The sequence below is a fragment of the Micropterus salmoides genome, unplaced genomic scaffold (genome assembly GCF_014851395.1).
Source record: "Micropterus salmoides isolate LMB-PRFRI ecotype aquatic unplaced genomic scaffold, ASM1485139v1 Ms_hic_scaffold_16, whole genome shotgun sequence".
NCBI classification, from domain to species: Eukaryota; Metazoa; Chordata; class Actinopteri; order Centrarchiformes; family Centrarchidae; genus Micropterus; species Micropterus salmoides.
The window spans coordinates 22,434,499-22,449,864 of NW_024040707.1; the positions used below are offsets into that span (position 1 = coordinate 22,434,499).

The window sequence follows — 15,366 nt, forward strand, 5'->3', positions numbered from 1 at the left end:
AGTCCATCTTCAGAACATTGTAGTTTCATCACGGCAGCTCACGGCAAATCCGCCGTCGCATAATTACGTCGCTTAGAAAAGAGCAGTCGGATTCTCTTAGACCCGCGGTCCCCGCGCTTCAGATGCTGCACAAGCGTGTTAATCCTCACTTCCTGTGTCCCCTTTGTGGCACTTCGCACTAAGAGTATAACTGAACATGTAGATGTGTTCGGGGTGGGACTCTTCTGAAACATGTTAAGTGTGGTACAGATCTGAGCATGTACAGTCAAGTTACAACAACTTCCTGTGTCATGGCAAATCATTGATATGGATAACTGTCCATATGGATATGGAACCCACGCCATTCAATGACAACTCACTGTTTGTACAACTTTTAATTGTCAGTGGCTTTAGAGTAGACAGGGAAAATCTGAAATCGGTCGCACTAATTCTCTAGGAGGAGTTCGTTAAAGTACGTAGTGTGTACAAAAACAAAAAATTCCAAAAATGACCATAAAATTCAAAATGGCCGACTTCCTTTTGGATTCAGGGCATCGCTCCAAGAGGCTTTTTTGAACATCTGGACATGTGCCACAGAAATTTCGTACATGTAGGTGAAACGTGCCATGGGGGCTTCTTCGTTAAAGGTAATTTCCTGTTGCGAGTAGGTGGCGCTATGACTATGGGTGAATATCGGCATATACATGTGTTTAGGGTGGGACTGTAATTAAACGTGTAAAATTTCGTAAAGATCTGAGCATGTACAGTCAAGTTACAAAAACCTCCTGTGTCGCGGTTAAGCGTGGAACTTCGCCACCACGCCACCACATTAACCGAAAACTCACAAGTTTTACAACATGGCCTCATGAATGTGTTAAGGGTTTCCTAGGACTGTTGCTGAAGTTGATATGTCCAATCTGCTAGGAGTAGTACATTACAGCGTAAATTGTGTCATTTCCGGTTGCCAGCAGGTGGCGCTATGACATTGAGTAAATATTGGAATATAGATGTGTTCAGGGCGAGACCCTTAATATACATATCAAATTTGGTCCAGATGTGAGCATGTATACTGAAGTTATAACTTCCTGTTTCATGGCGAATCATCGATACTTCACAGCACGCAACTGGCAAACTGGTCGACTGGTAATAACTGTTTGACTTTTAATCGTCAATGGGTTTAGAATGCACAGCAAAAATTTGAAGTTGATTGGACTAAACACCGAGGAGGAGTTTGTTAAAGTATGTAAATCGCCAAAAATGACTATTTAATCCAAAATGGCCGACTTCCTGTTGGGTGTCGGGCATCGCTCCAAGAGGCTTTTTTGTACGTCTGGCCATGATACACGTACCACAGAAATTTCATACACGTAGGTGAAACTTTGTCCGGGGGCTGCTCTGTAGTATGTTTAGGCCCCCAAAATTGAGGTTACTTTGCAGTTCCAATAGGGACCTCACACGTTTCGTCCTCAGGCCCTAAAAATAATCCCTTCAGTTTCTAATAATCCTATCTGTAATGATTCTGAGGTCATGTGTTTTCCTGCCATTATGAGGTGGTGAGACTCAAGACTGCTTGGTGCGCAATGAATGTAAAATCATTGTGGAGAGCATCAAAACTAACCAAATTAATTTATAATTCAACCCCAGTAGACTTATTTTGCGAGTTTAGCTTTTAGGGTGTAGTTAATTATTTGTCTCCCTGTCTGCTCCTCTGAGTTTATCCATCAGCAGTAGGTTAAGTTTTATAAAGTCGCCAAGAAGATCCAGTCCGGTGATCCATTTTTCACGGCAGCAGGTCAATCGCATGCCAGCTTGTTAATTACGTAGCTTATCAATGTTATCGTCCATTGCCAATTTTGTAGACATCACTCAACCCTAATTTGAATGCATTGATTTACTCTGCAGGTAATTTTGTGACTGTATTTTTTTTGTGCGTTTCTTTTTTTAAGTCGTGATAGGCTTTAAATTTGACCAGGTGAAACCTGCAGTAACCTTGATATTGTTCCATTACCTCGTCTACCTGACTTAAAAATTTGCAGTGTGAGACTTCTTTATTTTAAACAATCTTTTATTAGCTATCTTTATTTACTTATAAGGACATTTCTTGTGGGGTGAGGGCATGAAGGAAGGCGTAATTTTTTTTTTCTTCAACTCTACCTCTGATTGGCCAGTATTCATTGCCTCCGTTGCTTGGTTAGGGTTAGACAATCAGAGGCAGAGTAGGAGGCAGGACTTGACTTGGGAGATTGATATGTCATATCGTCATGGAAGACACCAAACCTTGGTCTTTTCCTGGGGAGCTGCCTGGGTTTCACTTGATGTGGATGTGGTGACAAGTAGAAAAATACTTCATTATGTCTATTATGGTGCGCTCAAACTCACATTAAAGTGAAAAGAAGAAGAAAAAAACTCTTCAATGTATACATACTACTGCTCCACAACAAACATATAGACCAGCAGTAAAAAGATAAATAAAATGGAGTGCATCTGCCTCAATTCTAAAAACACACTCTGAATCATCATCTCGTGAATTTAATCAGTCATATCATTTTAACAAAGTCATCACCTGAACAAGAAAATTATAACATTTAACATAATTCATATTTGAGTCATAAATCTTTGAATATGTTACAAAATTATATTTTAATGTTGTAAACGCAACAAAATGCAAAAATCTATGACATAGCAAAGTCTGACAGAGGAATGTGATGTTATGCTTTCAAAGAAAGATACATTTTGGTTCATATATTCAATGGAATAGGCTGCAACGTGTGAGAGGTTCACTAATACATGAGAATTCAAACTAAACATTTAGATGACAGCAGATGAGTGAAAACATATGCCAAACATGTGCAACTTTATTACTTGGATGATAATAGCAAAACTTTTCACAACTAATAAGGCGGTCAAAGGGGATGTTTTTATTTCATACTGTCTGTATACTCTTAATATCTTTTTTTAAACTTAAACCCAATTTGTGCAAATACATTCAGATTAGCAGTTACTGTCCATAAGAGGTCAAAGCCCAAAGTTAGTTCTGCTATTATTTGTCAGTAGAGAGTTTCACTCCTTTTAGTCAGCAAATTGTCACATTTGGTTACAATGACTCCAGTGTCTATTTTGAGTGAGGGTGCTAAATTAGCAGCTACTATTTTTGTCCTTGGCCTTTTACATTTTTGTTGTGAAATATTTACATTATTTCTCCAAATAATTACTTATAGAAAATCAATCAATTTAAACTTAAAATTTTCTCACAGCATCCCATCTTGGGGTGCTTACATTTAACTGACTTCATGGTGCTTAGATCAGGTGAAATCAGGTGTTTAACAAAAGTCTCACACTCCCAGAATAGGACCATTTGCAATCTGCAAGTTATGAGAGAACATATCAAATACAATGTCTGATTTTAGTTCTATTCACAATGTTCCTAATTTGTGACAATATATTTGACACCAGCATTTCAGTTACATCTAGTCAGCCTGAGGGCTGTGTGATTATTCAACTTTTGGACCATTTGACATATTTTAGAGGTTCTGTCATTATTTGTTCTTTCTAACACATTTCCAGCTGTTTTCATCTGATCTGTATAAGAATATTTGGTGAGCAACTGTTGAGCCTGTTCTCTTAAGTTAACACAAACATTGGAATAAGAATTAGGAGGAAATGTTCTAAGCAAAGGTCTGATTAAACAGAAGAACACAAAGCATAAATCCAACACCCTTCATATGTACATGACATGTAAATCTTCTTTAAAAACTGACTTCAGATTTTCATTAAGAATTTAGGGGTCTTCACGTTATATCTCAATATCTCACACAGAAACTGTAAAACTATTCAAGATTTTGGGATTACCACTCTCAGTTCACTTCAACATAGGGTGCTTGAACAAAGCTTTCCATGTGTTTTGAAAATTATGTTATTAGAAAAGTAATGTAAAATAATTATGTATAATGTGTCATATCCTTAAGTCAATCTCAAGGTACATAGGCAGTATTCAGGAAGGTTTGGTTTGAAAGCAAATGTGTTGATACAACAAAACACACAGCCTTTGCAGGCCAAATAAAATACACTTTGAGCTTAAGTTCTTAAATGCAAAAAAATAGGTAAAAAAACTGAAAGAAAAAATACCACCCTAACAACTATCTCCTCCAATTCTTTGAGTATTTAATAAGAAACATCGAACAGCAAAAACAAGGTGTGTGGGAATGTTCACGCCATTTAAAAACAGTTTATTTGTGTCAGTGCTGGAAAAAGTGTCCTTTGTGGCTATTTGGTGATGTGAAAGTTGAATAACAGGATCACCCAAACTGCCTAATTCACAAATTATGTCCAAAGCTCCCAAGGCCATTTAGCATAACAGATATTTATTGGTTGTATATATATATATATATATATATATATTTAAATAGTAAAACAGAATAGTGGCACAAGTAAAAGGGTCAAATAATCCACTATGTCACTTTCCCATAACCACAAATATTCCAGTGGTTTTCATTATGATCATAACTTCAGTAACAATGTTGATATTAACAAGGAAAACCTTTGTTTTTAAGTGGTGGAGCCGACAGAATCAGAGTGAAATGTGATGTATCCCGAGGACGATGCCGAGGGTGTGCTTACAAAACTGTTAGTGCTTCCTTTATTCTCGGCCTTGCTCAGGTGCTTCTGATGCCCCCAGTCAGCTCCTGCCCCAGCCCGGGCTCCACCGCATGTCCTGGGCCTGTAGGCAGAGTGCCCTGGAGTCTGCTGGCTACGCCCAGGTGAGCCAACTTCACACTGATGTTTCCCATCTCGCGAGCGCTCCCGGCAGCCTTTACCAGAGCCACAAGTTCCGGGGCTCTTCTTCCCAGCGGGTCTGTCGGGTTTGGGGGAACCCTCAGGTGAATTGCTCCGACTGCTGCTCCTTTTGTGTTCTGAAAGTCGCCTGAGTGCTTGAGGCTCACGCTCAAAGTCTGTGAGCGGGAAATGAGGGAGGATGACTATGTGATGTTCATACACATTGGGTATCAGTGAGATGGTAGATGCGCGCCGGGGGCTCTTCCTGGGGCTCGGCAGCGGCGTCTCATCTATAAAGTTAATTACCTCATCGCGGCTGAAACAGCGCAGTTCGTCCTCATAGTGTTCCCCGCCACAAACCACGCGTGGCAGGTGCTTGAGGGAGTGCATACTATCCTCAGAGCGTCGCCGCTTTCGGTGCGGGTGATGGTGATGATGGCTCTCCTCGTGGTAGGAGACCAGGCTGTTCCTGCGCCTCTCGTGGCGCGGCAAGGTGGAGCTGTAGTGGGCACTCACTATCATGTCCTCGGTGGAGCCCCACCGGTGAAGGTATGAGGGGATCCGGTCGCTGGTCCACATGTCGGTTTCGTCGTGGGAGAATCTTCTTGTAGGGGGCACCTGGATGCAACACACAGACCAAACCCTTCAGTCTATCAATAACTTTGACATGAATTCATTCACCTAGAATTCTACAGCAACACAGAATCAGTAGCATCGTGGCACTGCACATTAAATAAGTAGGCTAACATGTCATATAACATTAATCGCCTATAGATTTGAATACACCTGAATTAACCATTTAAAAGGATATTACATTCTTCAAGATTATGTTACTGTAAATGCCACTATGATAGTAGCCTACACTGCAAATGTAATGATAACACTGATTTGGAGTAGTCCCAATGAACTACTTTGCGTTAATATTTGGGATGACAGCATATGGCTGGGGAAAAACTTGTTATCAATGCAGAAAACAGGTTCGTTTGAGAATTCTTTATCTTTTTAGTAACCTGATTCACCTGTAGTCTTTGTGTAAAATCCTACATGTTGCACAAATAAACAAATTTGTCCAAGATAAAGATATCCAAGATAACTTTTTTTAAAATAACCCTTTAGATATGTATGAACATTTTAGCATTACTACTAACATACTTCAACAGGGTTATAACTGAACTATTATTCACCTCCATTATTTGGAAATGAAAACTGCAAAAGTTGATAGTTCCCTACATGTAATACTCACATTCCATTCTGTTCTGACAACTATGCAAGAGAGAGAGGGTTTGTCAAGGTGACGTCAAGAGCCACAAGATTGATATCAGCCTGCCCCCCTGTGGTGGGTTTCAGTAAATGCAGAGAAATGAGACAGCAGACTATACAGTAGCATTGAGTGTCTTAGGAAGGAGGGCTGAACAGCAGAGGGCAGCACAAGCATCGGAATGAATTAAGATGCAGGACAGACTTGGCAGAATGGAGTGAGAGAGAGACTCACACAACAAGCCAATAAAACCAAAGAGGCTTTATTCTGCACTCATACCACTTGGGAAGTGCCATAGCAATTCTCAAATGGAGGTGCTACTTGATAATGATTTGAAGGGTCGATTCATGGCTTAATTGGGCCGTAACCCTTGAAGCAGCAACAAAACTAGTGACTGTATCACGGCTCAGCCAGTCTTCCTGTAACTGAAATCAAATATGCAAATATTTGTTTCACCATCACACATATACAGCAAAAGATAACACAGCTAAAATATTACTTACACAGTCAGATGGATCTACTGTCGTGTAAAGAGGTGTATCGGACACAACAACAATGGATGGAGTAATGGCTTGGTCTAATGAAGTGATAGCTACTGTATACATCTCTGTTTCAAGGCTTCATAAAATGTCAATAGTGATCCAATCCCCCAGGAGCATTGGTGTTTGAAATGTCCATTATAATGTTGGACAATGTTAGACTGTCCCCATTTAAATAATAAGTGGGTTTTTTTTATATTCAATTCAATATTCATGTTTTTATTCAAGTAAATACTTGGGCTGCAGGCTGTACTGAGGAAACTGAAGCCCTTGTTAAGTTGTTTCTGACAAAGATGACACAGTGTTACGAAGCTTTGTTAAAGTTAATAATGTGTGGGTTGCATCAGTTGGTTCTGAAGTTACATCCTCACCACAGTTTTCCAGGCCAAGTCCAGCAAGATTTTCATCATCATCACTGCTTTAATCAATCATTTTCGTCAATATTGATCCCTTATCCGAATCTGGGCCACAATTTGTGGTTTACAGAGTTAAGTCAGTAACCAAAGTTAAGTAACCAAAGCACAAAATAAGGTTGTGATGAATTGCCCTAGAAGACTGCATGTTAGAACAAGTTTTGAGTGTTAATGCAGGCTGAAAAGGAGCAGCTCTGCATCTGACTGGGATGGATGCCAGAAACAATGGACACAATGCTTTTGGGTAGAACATGAGCAGATGTTTATAGTGGTTTCGTGAAACCTTGAGAGATTCCTGAAATGTAAAAGGTAAGTCAGTTATTAAACTCTTACCCTCTTACAAAATAAAAATGTTTGCATGTAGGTCCATGGCTAGGGCACATTATTCGATAAATGAAGCACTAATATGTTGATGGGACTGCTGATGGTCATATTTACCAAACATTAGTCAGCCAGAGTATATTTCTGATTCACGTAAAAAAGACAAAAAACAGCCTGTGGCAGATCTGGGGGAGATAGCATAACAAAATGTCTGATGATTCCAGAAAATCAGGCCCACAAGGCCATTTCACCATGCACATAAGCAATGAAGTGTCATTTAAAAATAGTTCAACTGATTCAAGTAAAAGAAATGAAGAAAATCAATAAAAAATATACCTGCAAATACTGCATTTTATCTTCCTGTTGTTCCCTCATTGGATACCCTTGCGGAACCCCCCTTTCTAAGGTTGAGAACTCATACTTGGCATTACGGTCTACCGTCACGATTTCAGGCGCCGAGCTATAGTCATATGGTCTGTCATATATTAAGTCGGCATGAATTCCTCCATCTTGGCTGTTTTCTGCAAAGTGCAGAAAAGCACGAGCGTCAGGATTAGAGAGCAACGAACTCAATACACAAGACAGACAGACAGACAGACGAATAGATAAGAGAGACAAGTTCAATTGTTCTCCGAGTTGTTGACTTTTCCTACGGGTCTGCTCAGGAATTTGGGATTTAGTTTCAAAAAATGTTTTGCTACAAAAATGACCAATAATTCGATTCAAATTTTTGAGTTGGGGATAAAAAAAGCCCCATTTTGGTTCTAAATTCAGAAACCATGAGAAATGGTTGCATAAAGAATCTTTGAAAGTACAGGGTTTACATTCTAAACAACTAAATCATACAATGTCAAGGGTTCTTAGTTTACTAATACCCATCTACAAAGTTTAGTTCCCAATTACTGCATTCATGTTCATTAAAGATCAATTGGAGATGGGTGTAAAATGTTGATCTTGAGGAAAATGTTGGCCTAAAAGATGAAAGATGAAAGTAGCTATTTGCACAGGCAGCTTGGCATGCAAGTCAGTAGCTTTGGAAAAACAGGAAACAATCCTTATACATACAACTGTGATGAGTTATACATGGCAAGCCCTCTGGAAAAAAGCAGAGAACTGGCAGTGTTAATTATCACACAGAATATGGACTGCCCTGTGTTGTTTTATGGTTCCTGCTGGACAATGAGCAGTTATCAGGGAGGGTGTCAAGAGGGAGAGGGTCGAAAGGTTTGGAGGGTTAGAAACAGGAGAGAAGGGGTTCAGATCGGGTTGAGTTTAAACAGTGCCAATAGAAAAATGACAAAATAGTTCATACTGTCATCAGTTTGCACGAATTTTGAAGATCCGGTCATCGACTCAGACCACGAACCTTTCTATGATTATCATGTGACCTAATTTTGGGACCAAATTTTAGTGAAGTGTCTGTGATTCCTTGGTGAAATGTTTCTTGTAATATATTTATATTTCTGTGATGAAAGACGCAAATCTTGGACCATTTTATTTCTCTTTTATCTATTAGTCAGATATTTACTAAGTGCAGCTTCATTAAGACTTCTGCATTACAGTATATAGTATTTTGCTCTTTAAGTCACTATAATTCGACCACTTGCTGGGAGTCCACATCACACAAATAAATATAAATTAAAACAAACAAATGAAAGGGAAAAAATGCCAAAATAAACATAATTACATTAATTTAATCTATTTCAGTTGTGTTTCCAGAGAAAAAACTTGGGTATATCCCTTTGTGACTTGAGGGAAATATGACCATCAAAATGACATGAAAGTGCTTTTCAGCTTTACTGCAATCTTTCCCGTTTCACTCTGGATCTTAACAAATAAATGGGGAACCATTTATATTATTTCATCCTCTCATGCCAGGGCATTCTTGAGGAGGATTGCCCAGTTTAAATGCATTGGAGTGAAAAAGAAAAAAGTGCTGCAAGGTAAATAGGCCCTTTGTGCAGCAATATTTCTTTTTCTCTTTGTAATAACATCAATCTCAAAGCATGGTAAAGTAAAGCATTTTATAAAGTACACACCACATACAAAAACACAGAAATTTTTATTTTAGAATAGAAAATGATGTTACACAGACACTTGTCACTTCAGTTTCATCTCCTGACAACAAAGGTCGCATGATAGGTCACATGATAACATTTGACCACTGATTTCAGACCTCAAACTAAATATAATGTAAGTAATAATAACCATTCAAAATAAACTAAATCATATGTATAATTGTTTATTTAAGAAACATGTACAAACAGCCAAAATCATGATTGAAATTATAAAAAGGTCTTAGCCACATTATTGAACCAAATATTAAATAAGTATCTTAATAGGCTATAAATATAATTTGTGTGATAACTTGACATTCCTGTTTTGTTAGTACAAATTATTATTTATTTGGAGCCCTGGCCTAAATATAGCACAGAGAAGGTAGGTGTCCATATTCCTCAATAAAGGGATAAATATATTCAATCAATCAAGAAATGAGAAAAGTTTCAATTTGCCATTTTAGTATTTTATTTTATACATTAGGTTTCATACCTTAAAGCCAGTTCAGATCAAAGATGGGGGACAAACTAAGATCAATGAGACTAACGTAGACCGTTAAATGTTTCCTAACAATAATTATGTAGCGCCACTATTTCTAGAGTCTTGTTTAACTTGTAGCTTGATTGATCTGACCCAAAATGGATGGCAGTGAAAGACTGCAATTGCATAGTTTAATATTTATTTAACTATTTATTTAACACCAAGCAAAGCAGTCACAGAGGGTTAAGATGTGAAGCTGCAGTAATTACGGGTGCTACAGAGTCATTTAGTAATTTAAATCTGCAACATGAGGTAGGAATCAGGAATATTTTATCTTCCTTCAATTTCATGGATTTCAAACATCACTTGGTGGAGCAATTTGACAAGCCAGTCACTGTCACAGTGATAACTTCACTAAAAATGAAATGTTGACCCTCTGTGGACTGGAAAGATGTCTGTTGACAAGAAAATCGTGTAAAAACATTCATAGAAACTCCCTCAAACCCCTTCTCAGCTGTCTAAAGAACAACTCTGTCCAAACTGCAGCCATATGTTTTCATAATATGCTATGTTTAGCAACAGAACTGTAACCATGCTGCTGACATACATTATGATCTTGTCACAAGTCTTTGATGTTAACTGGCTTATATCAAGGTCTGATGATTTTATGAGGTCACTTTTCACATATATTATCATGCTCACTGGAGTCATAAATTAATAAGACATTGCTATTGTCGATTCCAACATGTCTCAGTTGCACAAATCTAAATAAATTAACGTCTGAGAACTGTAAATCATAGAGGTGACACCATACTGTACCTCAAGGACCAGAGGTAGTGATCTCTATTAAACATCAGGCTATAAACGAAGATATAAAAGTTCTTTAACGTGATCTGTTCCCTTCTTGCAATATTGCTGCCCTTAATTTCCCCAGTAACAATTACTCCCTAGGCTAAGAGACAAAACTGTTCCACTTGATAAATCACATTTGTCACTGTAATTTCTACGGCCAAAGACACTCTGTGAGACTCTGTAAATTCAGAGTCATGCCTAGTCTTTAACTTTTGAAAATTCCGGCAAATTATCTGCAATTTTACATCAAAATGTCTCAGGGCTGGGCGGTATATCGGTATAATGACGTATACCAATATAATTTCACAAGAGATTAGACAATACCATTTATACCGATACTGTTTGAAGTTTATACCGATATAGTTTGACGTTTGCTCCTCTATCTCTCTCTCCCTTACTGTGCAGCCTGCCCCTCCCTCTGCGTCTGCATGCAGCCGTCTACTCAAAAACTAACAACATGGAGGTGCCAGATGTGTTCGGGTGGTCAAATCTGCTTGGGGTCCTGCGCCTGTCCGCTACGTCACACTATGGCAACGTCACACTATGGCAACGTCACACTATGGCAACGCCACTCGGACAAACTACATTGTGCCACATTTACAGATGTAGGTATCAGATCTGCTTGGTGTGTCATATTGATAAATATGTTTGCTTTTATTTCACATTTGCTTTGGCAATATGGCAACAATGCACAGACACACTTCAGCTTAACTTGGCAGCTAACATTAACAACATAATGTTAATTAACCGATCGTGGCCTTTCTGCTCTCAGGGCTTTTACAGCTGATGGTCAGGCTGTGGAAAGTCACATTTAAACGTAATGCTGTATTTCATTGTATAAGTTCTCCCAGAGCCTTCCCCCAGAGAACTCTGAATTCTCCATAGTTGTCCGTATGTATGTCTGTAAACACTCCCACATACAACTAATCACAATTTGCCACGTCATCACACAAACGTACAGCCATTCACGTTATGTTACATTACCGGCAGGCGCAGGACCCTGAGCTGATCTGACCACCCGAGCACATCTCATACCTACACCGGTAGACACTGCTGAAGACCCGGCTATAGACCCGCCGGTTGGAAAAGTCCAGAAGACAAGTTCTGGGTTGTTTTTTTTTAGTCGACTTTATACAACGTAGCCTACTACTAATGGAGAAAGTCACTGGAGCAGACGGTGAGAGAGAGAGACTGAAAGAAGCGAGTTACGCTGACATGTTTCAATAAGCGAGTGACACAAGATGGAGAATGAAGTATAAGCTAAGAAACAAGCTAAGTTACTACAAATAGTAAAAACATGCCCCCCCACCACCACCACTTAGCAGAAAATACCAATATTTTCTACCATAATTCTGCCTAATAGTACCGGGATATGACTTTTTGGTCCATGTCGCCCAGCCCTAAAGCGTCTATTAATTTGAAACAGCAAAAATAAACCAAATTATCTTTAGAACCACCATTGCCAATTCAGTCTGCGCATGACCTTAGATAGAATTTTACAACACAAACTCTACTCTCTAGCTTTTACAAGTCCACACTGAGCTGTCTTAGGAAATAGAAATCATCATCCATATTCACATCATCAGGTTAAAAAGAGGGGAAAGGGGGGCAGGACAGGAGCCATAACAGCAGCTTACCCTCATCCACGTCGTCGTTGGACATGATGGCAACGCACTTCTCCCACACCATGCGGATGTCAGCCCGATAGCGGTCACAAGCCCAGATGAACATGGGCAGGAGGATGGACTGGGCAATGGAGCACCACAGCACACACAACACCATCCAGTTGTAGGAGCGGTCAAACTTCAGACTAGCAAAGCTCACCACCTGGTCAGGGTCCGCAAAGGGTTAGAAACAATATAATCAGCTATCATACTGTAAGGCGAGGTCTTGGACTCTCTTAAAATCCATTCAGCGATATTGAGAACACTGATAATAACATGGATTAGGTAGACTGGTCTGTACACAGTAAAACAAAGCTACTATTTATTTAGTCTGGAACACAGTTAATACACTGACTAATGAGGATTCACAGAACTTATTCTGAACGTTACGTGTTGTAATTCAGTTACAGACCTGTCATGAGAAGTGTCTCTGTAAAAAGAGATAAACTTGTTCTACCATCACACCCTCTGCTTTCTAATATTCAAGCTACAGTGGTAAGCACTCAGCACAAGGTTTCTGTGAGTCACTCAGAGTACAAAGTAATAAGCATTATCCCTCAGATCCAGTTCTATATATTAATACATGTGACTATATAATGGCAAGAGCTCTGTCATTAACCAATTCTACAAACAACCTAGATACTGTGGCAATACAGTATACACAGGAAAAATACAATGGCCACTCATCACCTGAACTAGTGCTGCAAATAATGGATTATTTTCTTTATCAATCTATCTGTTATTTTGTTCAATACATCTATTAATGATTTATTTTACAAAATCTCATAAAATAGTAAGAAAAGTATATATACTATAGAATAAGCATACATATGATGAATCTTATCCACAAATATACAGTATGAACCAAATATGAGGAATCATATATTTTACATTGTGTCTCTAAAAGCATGTCCCATAGAGTTCAGGGAATCGTGGTGAAATGCAACAAGAACACAGCTGAAAGCTTATGTACAGGTTGCTATTGTTTAAGAAATAATTAATAATGAATCTAGATGTTTTTTGTGTTTTCCAACATTTACCATAGCTGATTCAGATGCATTCATCGGATTTTGAATGAAAGTAGCTGCGTCTAATTATCTTATTAATTTTTATCTCTGCATTCAGCCCCTGAACTGCTCCTTAATGTAGGGAAAGGTGACCTTGTTTTGAGCACTCTTTTAAAACAAGATTAGAGCTAATATGGGTTACTACAGTGAAGCAATAGAGTGCATTACCTGATAATCAAAGTTGACGGGTTCAGTGTTTCATCCTCATCTCTAATGCATCGGGCCAAGACGCTGATAAGATTGATTAACTCAAACTCATTATCTTCCTCTGGACATACCTTGAATCGAATACCAGTCATACAGCAGCAGCATCACCACTACATGACTTGATAAAATCTCAACCTGATATTGATCATGTCTGTCTACTGAACTGACCCAATCCAAAACCTACTAGGCAAACCAAGGACAGCAGAGACAACAAAAGGCATTGTGGGTAAACACAGATTTTCAGAACACATTACTTGCTGATTTTTAACACACTTTCAGAGAGACAGCATAATCACTGAATGCACATCCAAAATATTCTAACATCAACAACATCTAACATGTCTTAACACATTACAAAGCATTATTCTGGAAAAACAAGGTTGTGATGCTGTTACAGCTAATGTATTTTCCACTGACGGGTACTTTCGTTCTTTAGAAAGCTTATGAGCGGTGGAGTTCTCATCAGTGTACCACAGTGTGTTTTGAACTAAATATAAACTCCTACAGCCTCTAAATTAATGACAGGATATTTAAGTGACATCAAATGACCTGCATGAGCTTTACTAGACTATTTCAAGGGGTAATTACGCAACTACTACTGTTACTAGGCGTTATATAACGATAATCTCATGACAGTTTCCACGTTCATATAAAAAGGTTGGGAGTGTAGTACCTCACTGAGCAGTTTTTGAGAATATGCTCATATAAGTAATTCTATTTTTTTGTTTTTAAACCTCTATAATGGTTTTCCAGCAGATGTGATTTGATCCTGTTCAGTTCATTATCTATTCCTCAGTATGTCTCTGTGTAACACCATACACATTTGTACGTGTGTTACAGCTTTCTATGCATTTAAATAGCTCATTACTTCAGGCCATAAAGACAGCTAACAGACCTTTTGTTGTTTCTGTCACCGCACTGGAAACATGATCTTTTATCAGTACTACACTACTCTCTTTGTGTGTTATGCCCAAACATACAAAAACAGAATAGGATGTTGTTGTAAAAGTAATACACCATTGTCTTTTCAGCGTACGAAGCCATAAGAATACAATTTCACCTCTGATCCTGAACTCAAACAGTATAGAGGCGTGATGTTGTTAAATCTTACAAGTAAAAATATGACGCGCACTAATTAAGCCACACTCAATAACGGCAGAGGCATTATGCAAAAGAAATGGTGGCATTCCTACTATTCATGTTTCATCTTATATGGAAATTCACCAATTCATAAAAAGCAGCTGTGGTGGCTAAAGATTTGTGAGCTCATCAGCGCTGACTAATTGCTCCTACCAGCAAGGATTTAATAATGGAGTTCATTCATCGTCTCTATACCTTTATTCACATTCCTTTTTGGTGCAAACTTGGACGTGCTACCATCTCTGCAAAATCTCAGTAAGAACCCTATCTGTTCCTTGTTGTAGAGCAAGAGCTAATTTTAGGCAAATCAGTATTTTTTAAGGATGACAACAAACATGCAAATAGCAATTCATTTGTCAGCATTTAAAAAGAGAGACAATTTTTGAGAGAGCACATTTACAGCTCAGCTCTTGGTGGAAAGATATGGGCAAATGGCAGAAAACAGAAAGCATGACTTTAAGGCCTAACTTAAGATCACTTTAAAAGCCAAAACGTACAAGGTGGTACTGTGTAGTCCAGCACCTCTTGCACTGCTGTTTTCATCCTCTCACACACAGAATCAGCATTGGAAAGCATATTCTTCTTCAGAATTTTAAAATCTTTGAAGCTTTACAA

At 38.6% G+C, this 15,366-nt stretch overlaps 1 protein-coding gene across 1 annotated transcript in view; it reads right to left on the reverse strand.

Moving 5' to 3' along the window:
• Nucleotides 1-2,492: 2,492 nt before the first annotated feature.
• LOC119906168 (probable G-protein coupled receptor 153) overlaps nucleotides 2,493-15,366 on the reverse strand; it is a 37,274-nt gene continuing 24,400 nt past the window's right edge. Inside the window, exons 4-6 of the mRNA XM_038723716.1 lie at nucleotides 12,311-12,500; nucleotides 7,620-7,804; nucleotides 2,493-5,370 (exon numbers count right to left, since the gene is read on the reverse strand). Of these exons, the coding sequence (XP_038579644.1) occupies nucleotides 4,525-5,370; nucleotides 7,620-7,804; nucleotides 12,311-12,500 (1,221 nt within the window). The 3' untranslated portion in view covers nucleotides 2,493-4,524. The remainder of the gene's footprint in view (nucleotides 5,371-7,619; nucleotides 7,805-12,310; nucleotides 12,501-15,366) is intronic.